Source organism: Perna viridis, chromosome 12, assembly GCF_037379345.1.
Source record: "Perna viridis isolate PV_CMFRI_1.1 ecotype Kerala chromosome 12, ASM3737934v1, whole genome shotgun sequence".
NCBI classification, from domain to species: domain Eukaryota; kingdom Metazoa; phylum Mollusca; class Bivalvia; order Mytilida; family Mytilidae; genus Perna; species Perna viridis.
Genome location: NC_142456.1, coordinates 5,595,006 through 5,618,762, shown reverse-complemented (window position 1 = coordinate 5,618,762; position 23,757 = coordinate 5,595,006). Strand labels below are relative to the sequence as shown.

Sequence of the window (23,757 nt, the reverse complement as noted above, 5' to 3'; positions counted from 1 at the left end):
AAGTTATTTGCATGATCATTTCGTAAAATATCAACAAATACATCTTCGCCCTCTGACAGGTTACACCCGTCTGCCTCGTTCTAAGTTTCATAATGAGTGGAAGAGTAATCAAGGGAACCAAGATTCTAGCGGAAATCAAAAGATTGTAATCCAAGAACAACGACAGGACACGGAACACAGACAAGCACAACAAAGAACATATAGCAACTACGATAGTACATACAAAGTAACAACAGTAAATGAGCATCTCGGACTCCACTAAAAACTAGGAACATGGGCCTGGTGCACCGGTAGGGTAAGAGTCCTCTGCTTTTCTAGAAACAGAGTTGCTAATAAAAAGTCAAGTCTGGGGTAAACGAAAGAGGAAAGAAAAACTATGACACGTTGAACAAATCAGTTTTCATGGTGCAGATTGATACACCGTAACGGTCCACGAGTTCATGATGACAACCATAAAACTTCAGTAGTGATGACTTGAATCTTGTAGCAACAAAAATCTGTTCGAGAAGCCTAATTGTAAGAAGTCTAGGGCGATGTAGAAAGTCTGTGAAAGTTGAAAGTTGAATATCCCAAAATATCAACTTAAGTTATTGAATTTCAACATCATAACAAATGAGCCTTAACGAATTAATTACGATGTTGAAATTAAATAAAGCTAGTTGATCAATTATGAAATAACACCATATGCAGGGAATGACGGAATATTGCTGCACAGGTAAGGAAAATTTTATAGTTTTAAAACTTAAGTCGTCTTTTTATCATAAATCTTCGTACCGAGATGACAAATTTTGTGAAATTCGAGATGTAGGCAAAAAAAGGCTGAACAGGTTGTTTCTGCAGTATCCTTTATCCCGAGCTCTGGTGGATACATTGAATATAATCATTTACCAAAAGAAGGGTTGTTAATGGACAACACATCATTAATATATATGTATATGATATTAAAGAATTTAGCCTCTTTTATATTATTATTCTTTACGAGATTCTTAAGTAACTCAGTCTTAGAGAGAAGCACAATAATTGCCCATTGGAACTTGTTGCTGAAAAATAGCTCCTTGAAATGTGACAAATATGTTATCAATGAGGGAATCAAGCATGCTGAAAACCTGTCTTTATGTGTGGCACACTTTACCTTTCTGAAATAATTTGGAAAAATATGTGAATTTGTAGCGTAGAACAGGATAAATGATGTTGAAAAGATAACAGATTAAACACCTTAATGTAACATTAATAGGATTGTTAATTAGATAGAGTGAATAACCGAAATATAATTACGATTGCTAAGGAACGCCTAGATTTAACGAGAGTGTGGAACTTGTTCCGTGCACGAGTGAAATCATCAAGCGTTCTTGCCTACAGTAATCATAGTTTGGTCATTCACGATAACCAATTGATTATCATATTAATCATATAGATTTTCTTCATAATTTATCAATATTTTCAACATGAATTTTAAATTCTGTGCTTGGACTGTGACGTTTTGGCGGGAGAAAGTCCAAGAGGGAAATTACCAAATTTATTTCACAGTGTGAATTATCGAAATTTATTACACTGGGAACATTCGATAAAAAACTGCTATCTATATATTGCATATTGAAAGCTTTACTATAAAAATGTTAATACATAGTGTAAGGTTATTTATGTTTCAGACATCTTGTTTTCAAGGATAGTGAATTTGTTATTTTTAAAATATTTGCTTTTATACTTTAAACAATTATCAAGTTATCATCATTGAAGGATAAAATCATAATTTTGTCTTTTATCTTAACAAGATAGTCGTGCATTATATACATTATTTATAAAAGAAATTATATATAAAATAAGATTCTTTATAGTTATAGCGGTTTTTGATTGGTCCATAACAGCTTTGCCAGACAGTTCATACTTGCATAAACTTCGCCAGATCATTCATACATGCATGAATGCTAGTCAACTTGAAACCAATATGGCGGCCATGTAGTTATAAAGAGTGTAGCAACGAACTAAACGGCATAATATACCCGTAAGAATAGTTTGGGAGCTCCGAGATCTTTTCATACATGCATGAACGACCGAAAATAGCTGTTTAATCCCCTTTTTTCAACTAACCCTAGAGGAAATAACTAACATATAATATTTAGTCTTTGATTTTGGTCTAAAAAGTAGATCTTAAGCACTTTATAGTTATGCTGGAACTTATTTCACCTACATTTGAAATACATTTAAAAAGATCTCTATGCAAAAACCAAGCAGTGGGTGGAACATGACAAATTTTGTTTTCAAAATATTTTCACCCACTACATACCACAAATGCATCCTTTCTCAAAGTTGAATGTTGGAAATTACACAGAAAGCATTGAAATTCACATAAGAAAGGGAGATAATTCTTCCATTTGAGTAAAATGTGGTAGCATTGTTAGGGAACTTTAAATGCATTTTTAGAGCGATCCATAGTCGATTTAAAACAAACTTCATCTTATTTGACATACATATAGTATATACATTACACTGCAACAAAATTCAGTGGGATAAAATTTACCCTGTGCCATGCATAGTATAGGATCTGCCTGAATAATAAATGGACAGCCTCTAAAATACTCTGGTGGTAAGTTGTATATCACTTTATAAGTAAGGACATATTTTCTTTACAAAAAAGTATTCACTTAAAGGCACCCAAGTATGTGAAAGGAAACAAAGAAGTGTTCTTATTCCGTTAATATTCAAAATAATACGTTTCTCTATATTGTCTTTTTAATGCTAATATGATAAAAAATTATCAGTTAATCACATTTAAGAACAAGAAATAAAGCATTGTTTCCACATATGTTGAGTAAATCTTTGGTATTTAGAAAATAAACTTAAATAGTCTGAGAATTAACTTTATGTACCTTATCACATGAAATCAGTATGTAGAAAATATTGTATATCAAACAGAGGTACTGAGTTTACATATAAAATAAAGTAATTGAACATTGTTAACATACAAACTATGAAATAACATAATAATGCTAAATACAAACAAGTTGTTCAAACATTTGAAAGTAGATTTATCAATAAATTCGTTTCAAAATAACCATTTTTCAAAACACAAAATATGAAATAAAATCACAGATTGCTGATCATCTTTTGATTGTTGTTGATTAAAGCTTGGCAATAGCACTTATTTTCTTAGCTCGCTTTTCAACCATTGGTTTAATGTATTTGTGGTATGAAGGATGAACCTGAAAAAGACACATAATAAACTGTAACAGTATATCAAATTAAATGCTCACCTGAGTCTAGAAAAATTAGAATTTTGGTGGAAATAATATATTTTAACCAGACCATTATTAGCCGCTGGTGACCACTGTATCTAACTGGACAGAAAGTAGGTTGTTTAAACAATATCTTACATACATCACTTCTGTGGAGTTTTCTCATTAAAAGAGATATATGCAACAAGAAAATATATGAGCGATGGCTAACTAGTGATATCCCCGCTTTCAATCATGATATAAGGCAAATAAACAAAGTCTTTGTAAATGGGAAGTTTTCCGGAAAATGAATCCCACCATATGGCATACCTACAGGAAAAATGTTTTAAAATTTCAAGCTGCTGTGATGAGTAGTTGCTGAGAAAATATTTATGGGAACACAGGTAAAACAGTATATCCCTTTGGGTATAAAAATCTTATTCTTAATAGTTTTTACAGATTTAAAAACTTTACAAAATATTTTTCAAATATAATGCACACAGGAAATGAAGACCACAAATTTGCATGAAATGACATGCAGTGTCGTGCTAGGTATATCATCACTTCTTCCACAGGGAAAAAGCCACATAACAGAAAGTTTATATCTGAAAAATCCCTTAAAACCTCTCATCGATATCAAGCTGCATAAGCACATCTTAATCATTTTGTCAAGAGGCAACTGAGATATTTGTGGTGAACATTTTCTCTACCAATTCTTAAATAGTTAAAATTGGCCAAGTCTCAAAAACAGAAAGTTGAAATTAATCCATCATTTGGGAGTTAAAATAGTTACAAAGTTTGGACTGGTGGAATGAAGGAAAGGCATAATGTTGAATAGATGGACAGACATGCAACTTATTTCAAATATATCATCAGCTCGTAGAGTAAGAATGTAACTGAAAATACTCTGAGCAAGCTCACAATTCAAATTGTATCCCTTTGCAAGCTTTGCACAATATTGAAATTCCTTCATACACATCCACATTTGATGCAAAATCTTCTTACAAGAGTGGTTTAAGGGAATTGCCACTAAGGTGCTTCATCATGTTAAATACTAAAGTTTGTCCACATATGGAGTTGTCCATCAATACTTATTTTTTCATGCTTATCTCATTCAATAAATGATGCACAATTAATACAGATCTCATAAATGGTTCAGGATGAGTTTGCCTTACCAATTTTGTATACAGACAGACATACAAAATGGTTTTTTCATACGTCTCAAATTTGTTTGTAGACAAAATAATAATATTTTTTCCGAATATGACAGAAATTATCATAAGTATCTCAACAAGGGCTAGTAATGTCAAAGTCAGCATAATAATAAGTCATCAAGAAAAATTTCTATTTATGATTATAAAAGTGTGCACTCAACCGATATTGAAATTTAAGGCAGGAATATTTATATAGCAGGTTTTTATGGAGGGTGTAAAATTTGGCGATTTTGAGCCATAAAAGGGCACGAAAAATGTTGGCAATTCTAATTTTTGGCGGATGCTAAGTTGTGCATTAAGTAATTAAGCCCAGAGCAAATATTTCACGGAATTTATTTTGGCTTTTATAATTCAAACGCTAAAATACGCCACAATTAGCATTCTGCGAAAACTATCTGCTACAAGGTCATTATAAAAATTGATAAAATTCCATTCTACCAGTGCACCAATCGACGACAGTATATCTTAAACAAACATAGAATACAAAATAGATTTCTATATACAAAGAAGTTCATAAGTGGACAAAGATGTATTAACAAGATGTCACATGCCATGTGCTACGAATACTCCTTAACAATATCTGTCTGTGAGGAGATATATGTTACAAGTCATCATACAAAAGCAATATACAAAATATCTAAGCATTCTTTCTAACATATTGACAAATTGTAATGGAAGGACGAACAAACAAGGTGTTTGCAATAGAGTGGCAGGCCGGCCAGCCGAGAGACACTTGACACAGATTTAACAGCTTGCTTCCTGGTATGGGTTTTGTCCATCACTGAAGACCATGTGGTGACCTGTAGAAATTTAATTGTTCGTTGCTTCTCATTGGCAAGCATACCACTTCTCCTATTTTTATACAATTGATGTGATAAAATCTGTCTAAATATTAATGAAATACACAATTATTATTAACACACAATTTACCTCTGTGTCATTGAGAGGAGAAGATTTAGAATAATCCAACAATGCTTGATAAACCTGTCCATCATAACGTCCAAGACAACTCTGTAAGTAGTGATCTGGGTAATCAAAGCCATCAACAAGAGCAACAGCATTCGGTCGTATATCTTCCAGGAGAGATAATACCTTAGTGTTCAGTATAGTAACCTGGTATGGGCTAAAATAACCATCCTGAAAATTTAGGACAGACGCTATTTACACTTACGAGAAAGGTTGAAGAAGAATAAAACATACATATCATTTTATTTACAGGGTAACTGTGGAAATTCCATATGTGAATTTATGAAATTTCTTAAATATTTTTTCACTGGTAAGAGGCAGTTTTAAGGTAAGTGTGGGCTCATCCATGACAACCCAATTTCTACCAACTTGGGACAACTTGTCTGTGGGTAGAGTTGTTCAATATGTTCAGATAACAGACTAGCTAACTATACATTCTGTTTGTTTGTCTATCTGTTTTATTTTCATTCAGAACAATCGGTCAAGTTGGTCATTCAAACCAACAGATGTATTTACACTTATGGACACCATTGGCAAAAATAATATATTTTTCTGTTGTTTTTGTACTGAATTCTCCTTCAACTTAAAGATGAATGAAATCAAGAAAGCAAGTAACAATATATAAAAAGTTCGTGATGACAGATACAAATACAGACATATAGACAGACAGACAGACACCTGGCATTTCCATGTCCCCTCGCAACGCGTCATGAAGGATAACAAAGCTGATGACCACAAAAACATCATTACAAAGTTGAGATTGATAAATATGAATTAATTCAATATAACCATTGAAGTGTATACATATATGTGTACCTGTAAGAATTCTCCCATATTCTCAACTATACCATGAACAGCATACAGCTGACATAATTTTGAGAGTGCAGCATGGGTGCCATGATCCAGATTTGCTCTTGATAATTCATCAACAAAATTCTTTACAACAAACAAATGACAATGAGCCTAAAACAAAGAAAGATATTAACATGTTTTTTGAAGGTCAATATAAATCTATCTAAGGTTGATCAAATGAATAACAGAACATGATAGGGACTTTCCATTTGGCATATCACATCATAAACATTAACTTACCTCAACAGAATAATACTAGAAATACTGTGAGCAAAGCTTATTTGGTGATAACCCATGCTCCCCTCCCCAGAAATGATATAGGTAACCTCATAAGTGATTTTAGCAATCAGATGTAAAAACAAAATAGAATCATGTGATAAAGAATTTTAGAAGGTTTCATCAAATTCTATTCAGCAGTTTCACGGGAGTTGCGGATTAGAAGATAGCCCCCCTCCCCCTGGTCCTCCAAAAACCCCAAAAGTTACTCAGATTAAAAAACAAATTAGGAGGGCACAATGGATCAGTGTAATAAATAATTTGTGAAATTTTAATCAGTCCATTCTGTGATTTCTGAGGAGTTGCAGATTAAAAGATGTTCCCTCCTTGGTACATCCATTGATAAAGTCTATGTTCTGCATTAGGTAACCCCAAAAGTCATTCAGATGGAAAAACAAAATAGAGGGTGCACAATGACATTGTGTAATAATGTATGAAAGTTTCATCAAATTCCATTCAGCGGTTTTAGAGGAGTTGCAGATTAGAAGAACAACCAAAAGACAAAGTCCAATGTTGTGGTAGCCCCAAAAGATGGAAAAACAAAATGGAAGGTGCACAAAGGCATTGTGTAATAAAGAATTTGCAAATGTTTAATCAAATTCTATATTCAATTGTTTTAGAAGATGCTGCCTGACCCTACAAACAAAATAAATCGCTGTAACAGATTTTTGTCAGTCTTACCTTAGCAGGAAATAATTTTATAGGCTGACTTTAGCAGGAAAGATTTTTGAATAACAAATTTATAGTAATAGTAATAGATTTTTTAACAACAAATAATAATATCAATAAAGCTTGTTACAGTTTACGTCAGAAGTCCAAGCACCTTCTGACGCTCCCTGTTTATGATCACTAGTTACCCAGGGTAGTAAAAAGTGTCAAAATAAAATATTTCAAACATAAATTTACTAATACATAAATACATTCAACCTAACATACAATATCACTTCTAAAAGTTGTTTGATACATAATTTTTGATGAATATTAATTTTGAATTACTATTAACTGAGTTAATTGTAGTCTTCAATTCTTTAACAAAGATATCAAAAGTATTAACATGCTTGGTTCTATGTTCAGATACATAGTATGCTTTATAAATAGAAAAACCTATTATAGATAATAAGAGATTTAACCAAAAATATGTTTCATCAAATATTTTATATCCCAAAACAAGATGTTTTAAAGTAATCTCAAAATTCATGTTACATACACGAAGAATTTCTTGTATTTTTGTCCAAAAATTATCTAAGCACGAACAGGATATAAAGTAGTGAAGATAATCTTCGTCTTCATTACAGAAATTGCACTGAATATTTTGAGTTATTTTCCACTTACATAATAGTTTTCTGTTAGGAATTATGAATTGTAGAAGTTTCCATCGAAACATCTTCAATTTGTTTTCTTGTAAATAACCAAAAATAAAATTATAAATGTTTGGCATAAAAAACACGTCTTTTATATCAAAAATTCTTAACCATTTGCTTACTCCAATAGAGGATTCAAATTTTTTAACTATAAATGATTCATACAATATCTTGTTCGAAATATTTTTTACATTTATATCTATATTTTTCCAACAAATTTGAAATCTTTTAAAATGAACCACACTCTTTACAGAATTTTCTGATGATAAAGATAGTTTCCATTCGAAAGGTATGGCTTTTTTCAAAGTTTGAATTTCTGCTATCCAGTTAGATTTGTTTTTCAATTTACTTAAAATGATTTCTTGAGATATGCATCCATTTGCATCTATTATGTCATTTATATAAATTATATTACTTTTAATCCAATTATCAAAAATTACAAGTTTATTTTCAAATTTAATATATTTATTATTCCATAATATTTGTTTTCTTATTTCTGTGAATGTAGTAGGTTTTTCTTGATTGCCCCCACCTGATAAATTCCAACATTTTAATACTTCTTTGTAAAAACCAGGAATATCTTTAAAATATTTATGTTTTATACTATTATCATTATTCGTCATAAAAATTAACCAATTTGTACCAATACCATTAAAATATTTATGAGGAATAACCTTCCAATTTACAATTTCTCCGATAGCTAATCTTTGCACCCACGCGGCTTTCAATGAACAAAAATAACTCCTTATGTCTACCATTTGCAATCCCCCTACTTCATATCTACCAATAATTGTGTTTCGTTTTACTTTATCGGGTTTATTATCCCATACAAATTTAAAACATCTACTTTCTATTTCTTTAATGTACACTTCTGGTACGATACAAGTGGACCCTATGTATGTAAAAATTGGCAAGACAAGTGTTTTTGTTATCAAAATTTTTCCTAAAATTGTTAGGTTTCTCTTTCCCCATGTATCAAAAAGTCTATTCATCTAATTTATTCTATTTTCCCAATTTAATTTTTCACATTCTTCCCTACAATAGCCAAAATACACCCCCAGAGCTTTTACTGGATTTATAGTCCAACTAATTCCTGCAACTTTATCTTTACAAGATTTTAACTTTAACTACCCATATTCCCTCCGTCTTGTTTCGATTTATAGTAATAGATTTTAGTAGACTGACCTTATCATGAAAAGATTCTATTTCATCCTGACCTTCGCAGTACACCATTCCCATCAGACTATTTTTGGTACCAAATATTAATGCCAGAGTGCCTTTCACAGCTTAAAATTTCATTCTGCCTGACCTTAACAGTAAATGCTTTCTGTCTGATTATCAAATGTCTGTTAGACTGACCTTAATAGCAAAAGGTTTCACTAATGCTTGGCCTTAACAGTATTAAATTCCTGTATGACTGACCTTAAATAAAATAGAAAAAGACTTCTATTGCATTGACTTTTACATCAAATGATGTTCGTCACACATACCTTAGCAGCAAATAACTTCTGAAGTACTGACCTTAGCAGCAGCTGTGAAAGGTACTGTAGCTTTATTCCAAGCATGGGGTCCTGACATTCCAAGTTGACTGTTCTGTTGTTGCAACTTACAAGCAGTAGCTACCAGGCTGAGCATTATATTAAAAAAAACATATGGCATTTAAAGCAAGGTGCAAATCAGGGACTGAACACAGGATTTGAAGAACAAAAGGGCACACTGACTGACCAAAGGGGAGGTGCACATTGACTGACCAAAGTGGTTGTGTGCACTGACTGACCAAAGGGGAGGCATGCTCTGACTGACCAAATGGTAGGCAAGCACTGACAAATGGGGAGACAAGCACTGTCTGACCAAAGGGGAGGTGAGCACAAACTGACCAAACGGGAGGTGAGCACAGAATGACCAAAGAGAAGTGGGCACTGGCTGACCAAAGGAGAGGTGTGCACTGACTGACCAAAGGGGAGGTGCACACTGACTGACCATAGGAGAGGTGCACACTGACTTACCATAGGGGAGGTGCACACTGACCACTGGGGAGGTGTGCACTGACTGACTGAAGGGGAGGTGAGCACTGACTGACCAATAAGGAAGTGGGCACTGACTGAACAAATGGGAGATGCACACTTACTGACCAAAGGAGAGGTCTGCACGGAATGACCAAAGGAGAGGTGTGCACTGACTGACCAAAGGGGAGGTGCATACTGACTGACCAAAGGAGAGGTGGGTATTGACTGACCAAAGGGGAGGTGAGCACTGTCACCCGTAAGTGATTTTTTTACATTTCAACCAATTTTGTCAGGAAAACAAAAGGCTATGCACCCAGCCAGTCTGACTTGGAACTGCCTTTGTGAATACAAATGTACTGATGTCAAACAAGAGGGAAAATCGGTGAACAAAACATTAAGACAGAAACATTTAAAAGACAACAGGGATAGAACAAATGCTACTAAACAAAAAAAACATACTGAGTAATTTTCACAAGCTTACAAACAATGACAAAGACTACCAACTGTGAGCATTAACTTGAAACATTAAGTACCTCATTTCATAACATCCAAAATGATTTCGATAAAAATCTAAACTTGGAGGTGCACAATGGAAATATGTAATGAGGATTCTGTGAAAGTTTTATCAAATTCCATTCAGTGTTTTAGAAGGAGTACCAGATAGGAAATGGGTACCCCTTTTCATAATGGAAGGAAGGAAGGAAGGAAATATGGACAGAAGGAAGGACAGACACTCAAAATATCAAAATAGGGCATCTAATGGGATATTAAATGATACCCAACAACATTATGTAGTATTTAATATCCACTGACACAAGCTAAGTTATGAAACATCACATAAACAAGACAGATCAACCAAATCTGACTTACCAGACTTACACGAGTCATGTGACAAGACTTACACAAGTCATGTGACAAGACTTACATGAGTCATGTGACAAGACTTACACGAGTCATGTGACAAGACTTACAAGTCCTGTTTGTAAAATTTATATGACAAATTATTCTTTTATTTATATCTGAATTAAATTTTTGACCAAAAGTTCATGCATGCAATAATTCAAATTTACACTATTTTAATCTATAATTATAAGATGAATTTTGCACTTAAATCACTGTACCTGGCAGCCCTATGGGAATAAGCAGCAACAAGACTATCTAATGAGCATGTATCTGTTAGGTCAGATTTCATGTTTAAATCTAAGGCAAGATACTGGACTAGTTCAGGTAACCTTTCACCTTTCTGTGATTTGCCATAACATTTCCTCAAATATCTTGAAAAAAGGAATAAATACAGATATTGGTTAAAACAGTGGTGTCATCAAGACTGATGCTGGATGAATAGTATCAAGGCATTGGGATCTACAGCATGCTTCAACAATTGCCATATGATCATCTGATGCCTAATGAAACTACAAGTACAATATATCATAATAAGGTTAAATATAAATAAAATCAGTTTTTAGACCCTTGCTTGTCTTTTTGTCAAGAACCTAATTTCCTGTTTAAATCAGCTTATCAATAAAACAAAAACAAACATTCACCTTATCTGGCAGGAAAAAAGCATCATCACTTTTTTGGGGCAATAAAACAGTGAAAAATCTGTCATCCTCCCTTTTTTTATGATAACTGAAAATTGTCAAAGAAGGAAATTGAAATCGCCTAAAAGTTATCAATTTTAAATTACAGATAATGGAAAGAAAGACAGAGTGATTTGTGTTTCCATGGAGTATATAGCTGCAGTTTGAATAACATTAGATCAGTAGAGTTTGGGTAGTCTGGAAAGTGTTTGAATGGTGGTAAGTTAATGCAGTATAACAATACTGTTCAGACACTACCTGAAACTTGAGACCAAGATAATCTAAATGTATTAAATGATTTGGTGTCATTGTCCCACTTTATTTGTTGTATGGTCACAACATGGAGAGTTGAATAATGCTATGGTGTTGTTTACTTTATCAATGTCATCCACAGACATTTGATGTCTGAGCAATAACTTTTAAATACTCCAGCTAAGAATCATGCACATTCTGTAATATGTGACGCATCTCAAAAAAAGCTACATACTTTTATTTTTGTTAATAAGTTGCTTTGTAGGTCTATATGATGAAATGTATAATTATTCATTCCAATATGTCTGCTCTTAGGAGATAATCAACAATAAAAATCCAACTGATTCTATTGTATTTTAGTGTTATTTACAGAGTTACCTCCCTTACTTTTGAATTCTACAGTACATTCTATATAATTTTTATCTCCTATGAAAAAGGGTTATATGAAAAGCCACATGTTACTTTCTGTTTACTGTGACATTTTACACAAAATATCAAAAATAAAAATATGTAGGCTTTCCAACCACAAATCAAATTTTGCATGATTCATATATAGAGTGCTACTTTTAAGTATCAAAGTTACTCCAAAAATGAAGAAGCTGGTGAATTACAAAATGTATAGATGACTTGAACAGGATTTGTATAAAGAAGGAAATATATAAATATATTGTTTCTATCCACAAGAAAGTGGTTTAATACTCCTGCAATATATATAGCTGAATGATCAGTATACTCCGAAAATATTTTGATTTACCGTATGTGTGTCATGGCATATCATAAGTTTTTAGTCCATAGAATATTTAATTTGATGATTCACTTACAGCACCTAAAATTTCAATTGAAATCTCACATTTTATTAGGAATTAGTAGCTTGACTAAACAAGGAGGACCACAAACAATGTCACACAACAGAATGATATTTTCACAAAAGTAAATTTTCTTTAATACCTTGCTGTTTGTAACATCATAACTGTGTTCTCTCCTTCATATGTCACACTTCCTACAATGTTAGCATACAGATTTGGAAAACCACTAGCGTGTGAGTATCCATGGCCACCACATGCCATTCTGCATACCTCTATCCCATCACAGCCAATCCATGTACAGAATGCTTTCATACCAGCAGCTAGAGAATGAAGCTGAAAGAAATATCCTTTTTCATAAGCTTTGTAGAATTCATGGAAAGGGAAATAAGTAGAGTCCTGTTTTTTTTCTTTTTTTTTTTCTTTTTGTCTTGTTTATATGTTGGAAGTGTGAATAAAAGAAAGGGCTGGTAGGTTTAAAGAAAAATTTCAATTTTTGATTCAAACCGATAAATGTAATTAGTTACTCCACGAACAGTCAGACATACAGACAGACAGACAGATGGACACTTACTGGTAACTAACATTTTGCAGTCATTAACAAAGGCAGTCAATTCTATAAAATGTTGTAAGTGTAAAGTTTCATATCACAACTCTTATGATATGCCAGAGCTCGTCGTAACTACGCAGACTTTTTGTATCACGCTAGACTTCTTACAATTAGGCTTCTGGAACAGGTTATGTTGCTACAAGATTGAAGTCATTACTACAGACGTTTTATGGTCTTCATCATCAACTCATGGATCATTACAGTATATTATACTTCATTCAAAAATCTTGAATTCTGATTGGGTAATGGGTGATTAGTTATTTTAGTCTAATCCCTGAGCATCCTCACATGCTCCACCCCCACTGCAAAGTTATTGGTGGATTGATATATCACCCTGACGTCAACGATATATCACCCTCTTGTAGGATATATCACCCTCTTGTAGGATATATCACCCCTGACGTCACAATATATCACCCTCCTCTAGCATATATCCCCCCTCTACAATATATCACCGGGACATCACGATATATCATCCTCTTTCCTCTCAATACATCACACTCTCGTATTAAGTATAATATAACACATAGAGAGGGTGTTACGCCTCATATCACATTCTGTAAATAAATCACCCTTGACTACGTTTTGTGTGATATATTTACTTCGTGTGATACTCCAACATAACACCCTCTACTACAGGCAGTATGTGTATAGTATTCATCTGCACCATAAAAACTTATTTGTTCAATGTGTCATAGTTTTGTTTTCTTTTTTTTCGTCTAACCTGGACTTGACTTTCTATGAGCAGCTTGGCTGGTGTTTCTAGAGAAGCAGATGATTACCCTACCAGTGCAACGGGGATTTGATACATCATATCTACCACAAAGAACTTGAGATGAAGGATACTACAGACACTGTGAAGTCAGTGCCATATCTTGGCAGATTTTTCTAGAAAAGCAGAGGACAATTGGCCTACCCGTGCAGCTGGTCCATGCTCCCAGTTTTTAGTGGAGTCCTAGTTGCTCATTTGCTTTTGTTACTTTGTATGTCTTGTTTTAGTCAACAGTGTTCTTTGTTGTGTATGTCTGTTTTCCATGTCAGGTCTTTGTCCCTAGATTTGATTTCTGCTAGAATATTGGTTCCCTTGATTAATCTTTAACAATATCATAATGCTATTTTCTATTATATCACCAATTTTAAGAATCCAACATGTCCTGAATTTGAGGCTGATTGGTGACAACAAAGAATGACCTATTTAATGACTGAACTTGAATTATGAAGTTCAAAGTATTTTATGTTACCAATCATGGGCCCACAGGGACAGTGACTTAACAATATTTATGATTAAATACACATAAGCACATATAAAGACATACAATAAGAGTTTTTTTTGTACTATCAGTACAATTATAATAGCAAGTATCATTCATATGACATTGACCAGGGAAGTTACATATTGTCATCGAACATAGGAGGATTGATTGATTGCGGGGGTTTAATGCCGCTTCGGCGACCAAGGCCATATAACATAGGAGGAGCTTATTAAATGATTAGTATTGAGATTCATCATATTGACACTATTTTTTACCCCAACATCATCTTGAATTATTAATATATAGACTTGGTCTGATTTACCTACAAACTTTGATTACAATAGGTATACAATTATTGAACAGTCTAAAACTGAGTACAAATTTTGACTTCTGCTAGAATCTTGGTTACCTTGATATGATTACTCTTTCGTAATCCTTATGACCCAAATATTTATCAATCAAAACAGCTGGGTACCAGGAAGTGTGGGTAATGTTTTCCTTCCACAAGTGTCTCTCAAGTTTTTTGCGATCTTGGGGTCACTTATGATATTGACCTGGGAACCAGATATATATATCGGGGCCCTGATAATGTTTATGACCTATATAATCAATTTTGACAATCCCCAGTGTCTGAATCAGGGACTGACAATCCCCAGTGTCTGAATCAGGACTGAGTAATAGTAACATTAAGTTCAATATTAACAAATCATTTCATCTTTTAATATAAATTTCCCGTCCTCATATAAGCACATAGAACACATGTGTATGAAATTTATGAGGTACATTTCAATCTCATATGAAGCTAGAATTGACAGTTTAATGGCATTGATCAGCAGCATAAGGTAGTAACATATAATTAAGCAAATCATATTCGAATGTAAAGTACTGAAAGAAAAAGTGCAAGAAGTTGCTAACAATATTAGCGACTTAAAAATCACCATTAAACATATGCCATTATCAATTATTTTTTTAAAAACCACCTGAATTTGATCTTGAACTTGATATCACAAAGCAATAAATGGTGCAATAAAAATTAATACACAAGTCTAAGTGTAAATAATTCTATCTACTAAACCGAACTTTTTCTAACATTTTCATTTTTTTCGAAATCATTGCTTTTTAAACTTTCTGAGGAATTTTAAGCCTAAATATCAGCATGCAAAAGACATTCATAATTCACTTGTTTTCCAATTTTGCATGGTTTTTAAATGGAATTATACTTAAGTACCAGTCCATATAAAACTCAGATACTGACTATGGCAGAGGTGATTCCTGGCGTAGAAAAACCCACCAAATAAATGATGTTTTTCAGTCTGTATATTCTATATTTTTACATAACAAAAGTCCCATTCTGTATTTTAATCTGCAATTTTAAGAAAACAATACATTCATCTCCCACTAAAATAAATCATAAAATCAAAACAAGAACGATAACTCCTGCAAATTGCCTATTTTATACAAAATCTATATGGTTTTTATCTGAAATTGCAAAAGCCAATTGCAAATGACAAACTGAGACTGGTTATTTGGTCTGTAAATATAAAAGTGAGTTTGGTTTGTTTTTGACATCTATGAATCACCTTCTGTCTGATTTTTGTAACTTAGGAATACATGTACATGTAGTAGGAAATACCTGTGGTAAAGCTTCTAAGTTGCCACTTTCTATTTCCTGTGATATCTGTCCATAGATTCTGTCGATTCCAGAACTGACCAACATAAAGGCGTAAGTTGTAGCTAACAAGGGAAATAACTTGTACTGCTGAGTTTGGTAATCTATCACTTGGGGTTCCTTTTCACTGTAAAAATAAATAACAAGACAAAAATACATTACAAAGGTAAATTACAAAGGCCCATAACTCAAAAAAAGCCAAATAAGAAAATGATGGTAAATAAAATGTAATGCTCTCAAAAGCCTGAATCACTAACCTAGTTTAATAGCTTTAAAAAGTTGAAGGCATGCAAAACCTAAAAATGGTCAAACACCTCTGAACAAATTTGCACAGATAATATTTGTCATGATATTGAACATTTAAACAATAATCAACATTCTACTTACATACCAACAAAAAGTGAAAAAAAAAACATAAAAAAATACAACCAACAGATTTTTGCCAAATTTGCACGTCATACACCTTTACACACTTTCACATACTTTTTTTTCTATTTTACATTAATCATCAATCCGCTATTGTTTTGTAAACAACAAGCAAAAACAAAGGAAAATGGTTAAAATGACATTTTCTGGGGCCATAATTCCAAGAAACATCAACAGATTTTTCTGAAATTTGCACCAAAAATAGACATTGAAATAATGAACATTTTATCATATACAGTTATCATCAATCTGCTTTCATTTTCTAAATAATGGTCAAAAATTGCCCAAAAAATGTAAAATTCCATCCATCAGTTATAGTGATTCATTTTTCCAAGTCTGGAATAAGTCAAATATAACATAAGGAGAGATAACTCTAAATTTACGGGGAAATTATTCATTATTAGGTGTCCTATCATCTACCATGATTTTATGAGTTTCACAAATATGGTGAAATTAAATCCCTCTCCCCAAACCCAAACACTAATGTGAGTCATAGGTCCACTTTATTACAACCATAAATAGTCATTATATTACAAAAAAAAACCAATGTATTTAACAGATGAAGAGCAATAACTACATTATCACTACTATCCTTTTTTGGGGATGACCAGTGGCTTATGGATAGCATGCTGAATTATATGTAGAAAGTCATGTGCTGCCATAAGGGAATAGGTTTAAATCTTATAAATATTGAAGGTCATAACCAAGACTAATTTATAAGGGTGGACAATTTTTTATGTCCAATATTGGAAAATGGTTGTCATTCATTTGCAAAATTTGTCAGTCAATGACTGGCACTTTTGACCATTTTCGGACCCTTGGTCATAACTATTTTCACGGTAATTTTGCAAAGATGTTGTGAATCCCTTATTTGCAACAGAAAACTCAATGTACATGAAATATAAAGAACAACATAAACTTTACTATGTTTCATTTACAATAATAATATTCTGCTGAACATATGGCTATGATAAACTCCCACATTTTGAAAAATGAACTATATTAAAAAAGTAAAATTTATCATGATTATTATTTCAAGTATATCTAAAAAAGCATTTCTTTAAATAGTTTGTGTTGTCACTGAATAACTGCACTAAATCTAATATGAAATATTGAAGGGCATCTTGTCTCTGTGATGCGGGTGAGCAGTTGTCAGTTTTCCTTTCAATACTTTTTGCCACTGTTGAAGGCCTTAAGGCCGAAAATTTTGGCCTATATTCTTTCAATTTTTTACATTTTATTTATATATAATTTGTATGTAGTTCCTATTTACCTTTTAACTTGGCTATTGTTAACTTATTCATTATTCTTATATCTAATACCACCTCCAACCTAGCCAGGTACAAAACTCAATCTGTCTCCTTAATGCACTTAAATATGACCATCAACCTTCTCTGGTACAAGCCCATTCTGTCTCCTTACTTACCTATATCTTACATGACATTTAACGTACCCTGGTACAAGCTCACTCTGTCTCTGTACAACACTGTATCTTACATGACCTTTAGCCTACTCAGGTACAAGCATACTCTGTCACCTTACTGCACTATATCTTACATAACTTTTAACCTATCCAGTACAACTCTGTCTCTATCCTGCACTATATCTAATATGACTATTCACACACTCAAGTACAAACTCACTCTGTCTCTGTACTGCACTGTATCTTATCAGACATTTAACCTTCCTTTGTATGAGCTCAATCTGTCTCTTTACTGCACTAAGTATAATTGGACCTTTACTCTACCCAGGTACAGGTTCACTGTCTCCTTACTGTGCTATATCTAATATGACCTTTAACCTACCCAGGTACAGGCTCACTGTCTCCTTACTGTGCTATATCTAACATGACCTTTAACCTACCCAGGTACAAGCTCAGTGTCTCCTTACTGTGCTATATCTAACATGACCTTTAACCTACCCAGGTACAAGTTCACTCTGTCTCCTTACTGCACTATATCTAATTGCTATCACCACAGCTATAGACAGACATTTGAAAGCATCATTGACTATCCCAACTCTAATCATTAACATGGCACCATAGGTTAGCTTTGGGTTGTTCAATCTTTTATATTCTCCATCTTTGCTTACCTATTTATATAGAAATATACAGTTCTACATCCACATAAACAAGAAATACTGTGTGCAATTCAAAATATGGATAATCCCTGCTTGATTATTTCCTTTTGTGCAAGCATCAGGCATTTGGCAACTTGATTCATGTGCAACTCTGTGCGTAATAACAACACTGAATCATCATGAGGTGTCAATTTGCAAAAAAAATATAGAAAGATCAGAATCATTGCCATACATTATTTATGATAGACAACAATCAGATGTGATTATTGGCCAAACGTAATAACTTATCTAATGGGTGTATGGTTAAAGAAGTTATTGATTAAAAAAACAGTTTCATTATTTTTTTCAACAATGCATAGTTTCCCACAGGAGGCAGGTGAAGCCTTCCCTACTAAAAGTTAAATAAACAAATCATGCAAACAGTCCATGACCAGGTCTTATAAAATCAGGAAGGGAGATAACAAGAGAGAAAATAGTGTCTCACTTACTGCTTCAAGGTCAACATGTAAAGTAACGGAAGCATTAGAAGTGGTGAATGAGACCATGGGTCTTGCTAACCACTTCTAATATTTACTTCACTTAATGTTAACATTATTTTTTCAAATTTCACAATGAATTCCCTGTACAAATGGTGTCTAAGAGGTACATACTATTGAACAGTTTGGAAAACAAGAGTTTCAAAATTATCATACTAATGGTATAATGAGTACAATGATAATAGAAGTTTGTCACAAAGTTGAATAAATGGTAGTGAAAATGCTAATTGTTTTGCTTACTGACAGCATGGTGACATATTACTCACACATTTTAACAATATTCATACACTTCTAAAGTAAACAGATACGATTTTAAAGCTTTATTTTTGCCTACTTTCAATCAACATACAAACAGACTAAACACTTATAATGCATGGATCCAGATTCAAAGTGTGTTTAGTACATCATACATGGATGACCTTTTGAAGGTCATTTGGAAGTAGTAACTTATACATTGTCATGTCCATTCATATCTGTTACCCTCTTGCATGTAGTGGGAGATTCTTGAATTTGAACCCTGTCTCGAACAAAGAATGTGCTGACAACCAGATATTTTTTTAATTTAACTTTACCTGAGCATATCTCATCAGCATGTTTGTTCTAGGAATTCTATACTTGTTAAGTTTCATGAAAGCATTATCTACCCCAACAAATCCAAATTTTGGTCCAATGTCTCCAATTTCTAGCCCTAAAATAACAAAATAGTGTACCTTATCAAAAATTGGTGTTTCTCATTCATGATAGTCTTAAATTTTGATGGATTTAACAGTAATTAATAAGTCATGCCATCTGTAAAAATTCAGTACGACCATTCAATGTTACTCGAAATGAGCTGGGCAGAGGAACAGGCATGGTTCCTCACAGTACGACCATTCGTTGTTACTTGAAATGAGCTGGGCAGAGGAACAGGCATGGTTCCTCACAGTACGACCATTCGTTGTTACTCGAAATGAGCTGGGCAGAGGAACAGGCATGGTTCATCACAGTGAATAGAAACAACCCGACCATTCGTCGTTACTCGAAATGAGCTGGGCAGAGGAACAGGCATGGTTCATCACAGTGAATAGAAACAACCCGACCATTCGTCGTTACTCGAAATGAGCTGGGCAGAGGAACAGGCATGGTTCATCACAGTGAATAGAAACAACCCGACCATTCGTCGTTACTCGAAATGAGCTGGGCAGAGGAACAGGCATGGTTCATCACAGTGAATAGAAACAACCCGACCATTCGTCGTTACTCGAAATGAGCTGGGCAGAGGAACAGGCATGGTTCATCACAGTGAATAGAAACAACCCGACCATTCGTCGTTACTCGAAATGAGCTGGGCAGAGGAACAGGCATGGTTCATCACAGTGAATAGAAACAACCCGACCATTCGTCGTTACTCGAAATGAGCTGGGCAGAGGAACAGGCATGGTTCATCACAGTGAATAGAAACAACCCGACCATTCGTCGTTACTCGAAATGAGCTGGGCAGAGGAACAGGCATGGTTCATCACAGTGAATAGAAACAACCCGACCATTCGTTGTTACTTGAAATGAGCTGGGCAGAGGAACAGGCATGGTTCCTCACAGTGAATAGAAACAACCAAAGATCAACTGATATATGTAACAACATAGTAAATTCACTGCATTAAATAGCGACCTTTGTTTGTTATATGTTGTCAGGTATATCTTTCATATTTGATCTTTAGATGGTTCCATTTATCATGAGGTACAATCTACACAGCCCACTTCAGTCATGCTGAATTTTTCTAGGTTATACTGCAAAAGTAGATTTGTTCTTGCAATATCAATGTTCCTGGACAAAGTGAATCAAAAAAGTTTCAAGCTGCTTAATGTTAATGCATACTTAAACATTAAAAATACCAACTTATTTCCATCAAACCAGAAAAAGGTTTTCTATGACCATCCATAAAATTATTAAACAAAAAAATAACCCATTTCACTTTGACATGCTGAATTATTTCTCTTGGTAAGACTTCATTCAAAGTTTTGTTGGAATCCAATGAACAGCTGATGAGTTTTCATTGTTCTAGATGAATGAGAGGACAGGCATGTAAAGTAATACCATGTTAACTACAAAATATATCCTTTAATAGTGCTAGACCTGACATGAGCAAATCAGTTGGTATTTTTTGACAGGCAGAGGACACTAAACCCTAACCCTCACTATTCCATGTATCCATGTTAGCTGGAGACAAAATAACTAATCCATTTTGTTTTTTGAGTGCTTGATTATATTTGTTGTATGTTTTTTGTTTTATCCTGCAACCAAGCTTTATACTATACAAATAAAGGGCATCAAATAACGCAAAGCTTTATTCCTCCACTGCATAATATCGTCTCCTGGTTACCTTTTCAGTTATGAGAAATGTCAAAAAACAGAAAAAAGGTAACAAGTTTAAAGATGCCATCGCTGACCTCCACACTCTAAAGATTGATGAAAAAAGAAACTATTTTTTACCAATTTTGCATGTTTTATTTATAGAATGTGGTTGCAGGATAAAACCAATACATGAACATTGACGAAAATATCAACATATTTATTTGTTCTCGCTTCAACACAGTTTAGCTTGGGCAATCTGACTGTTCCTGAAGCTGGTCAAATAAATTTGATATTTTCTGGCAATATACATGTATTGTATATGAAACCATGTTTGTTTGGTTTACATCAAGTGAACCTCAAGATTATAATACTGTAAATCTGGAAATTTTTGTATTATATTTTTCAAGTTTTTTTTTTTCAGCTAATACTTTTCCATACATTTGAATTTAAAATAATCGCTAAATGGGTTGTTTCAGAAAAGAACAAAAAAAAAAGGCCCACAGAAGCAGCAGTCTATGACAGGTAGGCATGTCATCCAAATCGTTATTCCCACTCTGGGTCTATTAGGCATCAGCGTATTCCTTGAATATTGAATACGTGGCAGAGAAGACTATCAACTTTTAAATCTTTGGTGTGAATCAGTGGAAGATCAAACCCACAACCTCCCTCATTCAAGTCGAGCAAGGCAGTCAGTTGTCTATTATATATCGTATACATTATATTACACACCTGGCATTACAGTATGGTCCTCCATACTTCTGACCTGCACCAAAAATAGATGTGTACCATAACACTTCCCCTTCGTGTACAACTGGGCCATCACAAGGCAATGGTTTACAGTTTTAGCCACTAAGAAAATAAATATGAAAACATTTCAACCTTAAAACTGTCGAATAATCATATTTTAGTTTTTACATTGCACTACTGAGTATCCTGATATGATAAATTATTGATCTCCTGATTGGCTGGGTTGCTATGGGCAACATAGGTTATTTTTTAACTTTGATTGGCTCAATGTTCATGGTTCAAAGAATCCCAGCCAAACTTATGACAATTAACAGCTTTGGGAAGCAGAAGTTTGTTAAATTGCAAAACTTAGTCAAAGACAAAAAAAAAAAATTCAGAAATATTCTAGAAGCTTGCCTTGGCTCTCAATTTCTCATTCTAACTCATTGTACACGAAGGATGACTACTAAATGGTATTAAAAAATTGCATGTATTTTTAAACAAGTTACACCTCCTAAAACATGTAACATTCCCATTTTAGCGTGCTTAGTGTGTGTGTAAAATGTGCGTGTTTCGTGGGATTATGTATCGTGCAGCATGGGATTCGTGTGCATATGCCTTTTGTGTGCGCACTTCGTGCTTCATATTTTGTGTATCATGCAACGGTTCTGTATTCTGATTGGATGATAAACATAGCTCTTATGGTAGATCAATTTTATGGAATATTGTTATAATTTCATTTTCTATGTCAAAATCAACATTCCTTTTTACATTGAAAAGACAATATTTTGTCAGAAATCAATACTTGTAGTAATTAATTGGTTTCAAACATTCGAACATCATTTGTACATAAAATAAAATACCTTAAATATTTGAATGGCATTACGGAATGTTCTGGAAAAATTTTCCCGAACTATGACTGTTAATGATTTCATGGCGATCATTCCCTAGTGGTAATAGTTTGTCTTTTGAGAATAAAAATTGAGTATATATTACCCCAATTTTATGAAATATCAATATTTTCATACTCCCAGACCAGTGAAAATGTTTCTGCAATGTACCATATATAATACAATGGACACTTTTCATATCAACAATTCAACATTTTATTATTTAGACAAATAAGATGGTATCCCTTTAGTTAAAATAGATAAATCATTTCAAAATAGAGTGCTTTTTATCAATACTTTATGAAATGTTGGTACTTTTATTCTCCAGGGACAAGGAAAATGCGTTCACAATGATCTATATACACCAAAATATGGATATTTTTTTACAAAAAAATTACTTTCTTTTCATATTCAGAGCAATTAGAAGGTATCGCATAAGTCAATAGTACTCTTTTGTCTAAAAATTGAGTATATTTTACCCCAATTTTATGAAATTTTAGTATTTTCATATTCAAAGACCAGACAAAATGTTTTTGAAATGTACAATGTATAATAAAAATGGACACTTTTCATATGAACAATGCAATGTTTTCTTTTTTAGATAAATAAGATAGTATCACATTAGCCAAAATAGCTAAATTATTTTAAAAAAGGTTATTTTTTACCAATACTTAATGAATTTTGGGTATTTTTATTTCACCTGGACCAAAGAAA

At 33.3% G+C, this 23,757-nt stretch overlaps 1 protein-coding gene across 1 annotated transcript in view; it reads right to left on the bottom strand.

Moving 5' to 3' along the window:
• Nucleotides 1-2,712: 2,712 nt before the first annotated feature.
• The window catches only part of LOC148600965 (peroxisomal acyl-coenzyme A oxidase 1-like), a 35,739-nt gene continuing 14,694 nt past the window's right edge, over nucleotides 2,713-23,757 (bottom strand). Inside the window, exons 5-14 of the mRNA XM_088556634.1 lie at nucleotides 22,157-22,276; nucleotides 19,668-19,783; nucleotides 18,402-18,571; nucleotides 16,019-16,181; nucleotides 12,668-12,858; nucleotides 11,009-11,161; nucleotides 9,403-9,508; nucleotides 6,209-6,355; nucleotides 5,357-5,563; nucleotides 2,713-3,200 (exon numbers count right to left, since the gene is read on the bottom strand). Of these exons, the coding sequence (XP_088412760.1) occupies nucleotides 3,120-3,200; nucleotides 5,357-5,563; nucleotides 6,209-6,355; nucleotides 9,403-9,508; nucleotides 11,009-11,161; nucleotides 12,668-12,858; nucleotides 16,019-16,181; nucleotides 18,402-18,571; nucleotides 19,668-19,783; nucleotides 22,157-22,276 (1,454 nt within the window). The 3' untranslated portion in view covers nucleotides 2,713-3,119. The remainder of the gene's footprint in view (nucleotides 3,201-5,356; nucleotides 5,564-6,208; nucleotides 6,356-9,402; nucleotides 9,509-11,008; nucleotides 11,162-12,667; nucleotides 12,859-16,018; nucleotides 16,182-18,401; nucleotides 18,572-19,667; nucleotides 19,784-22,156; nucleotides 22,277-23,757) is intronic.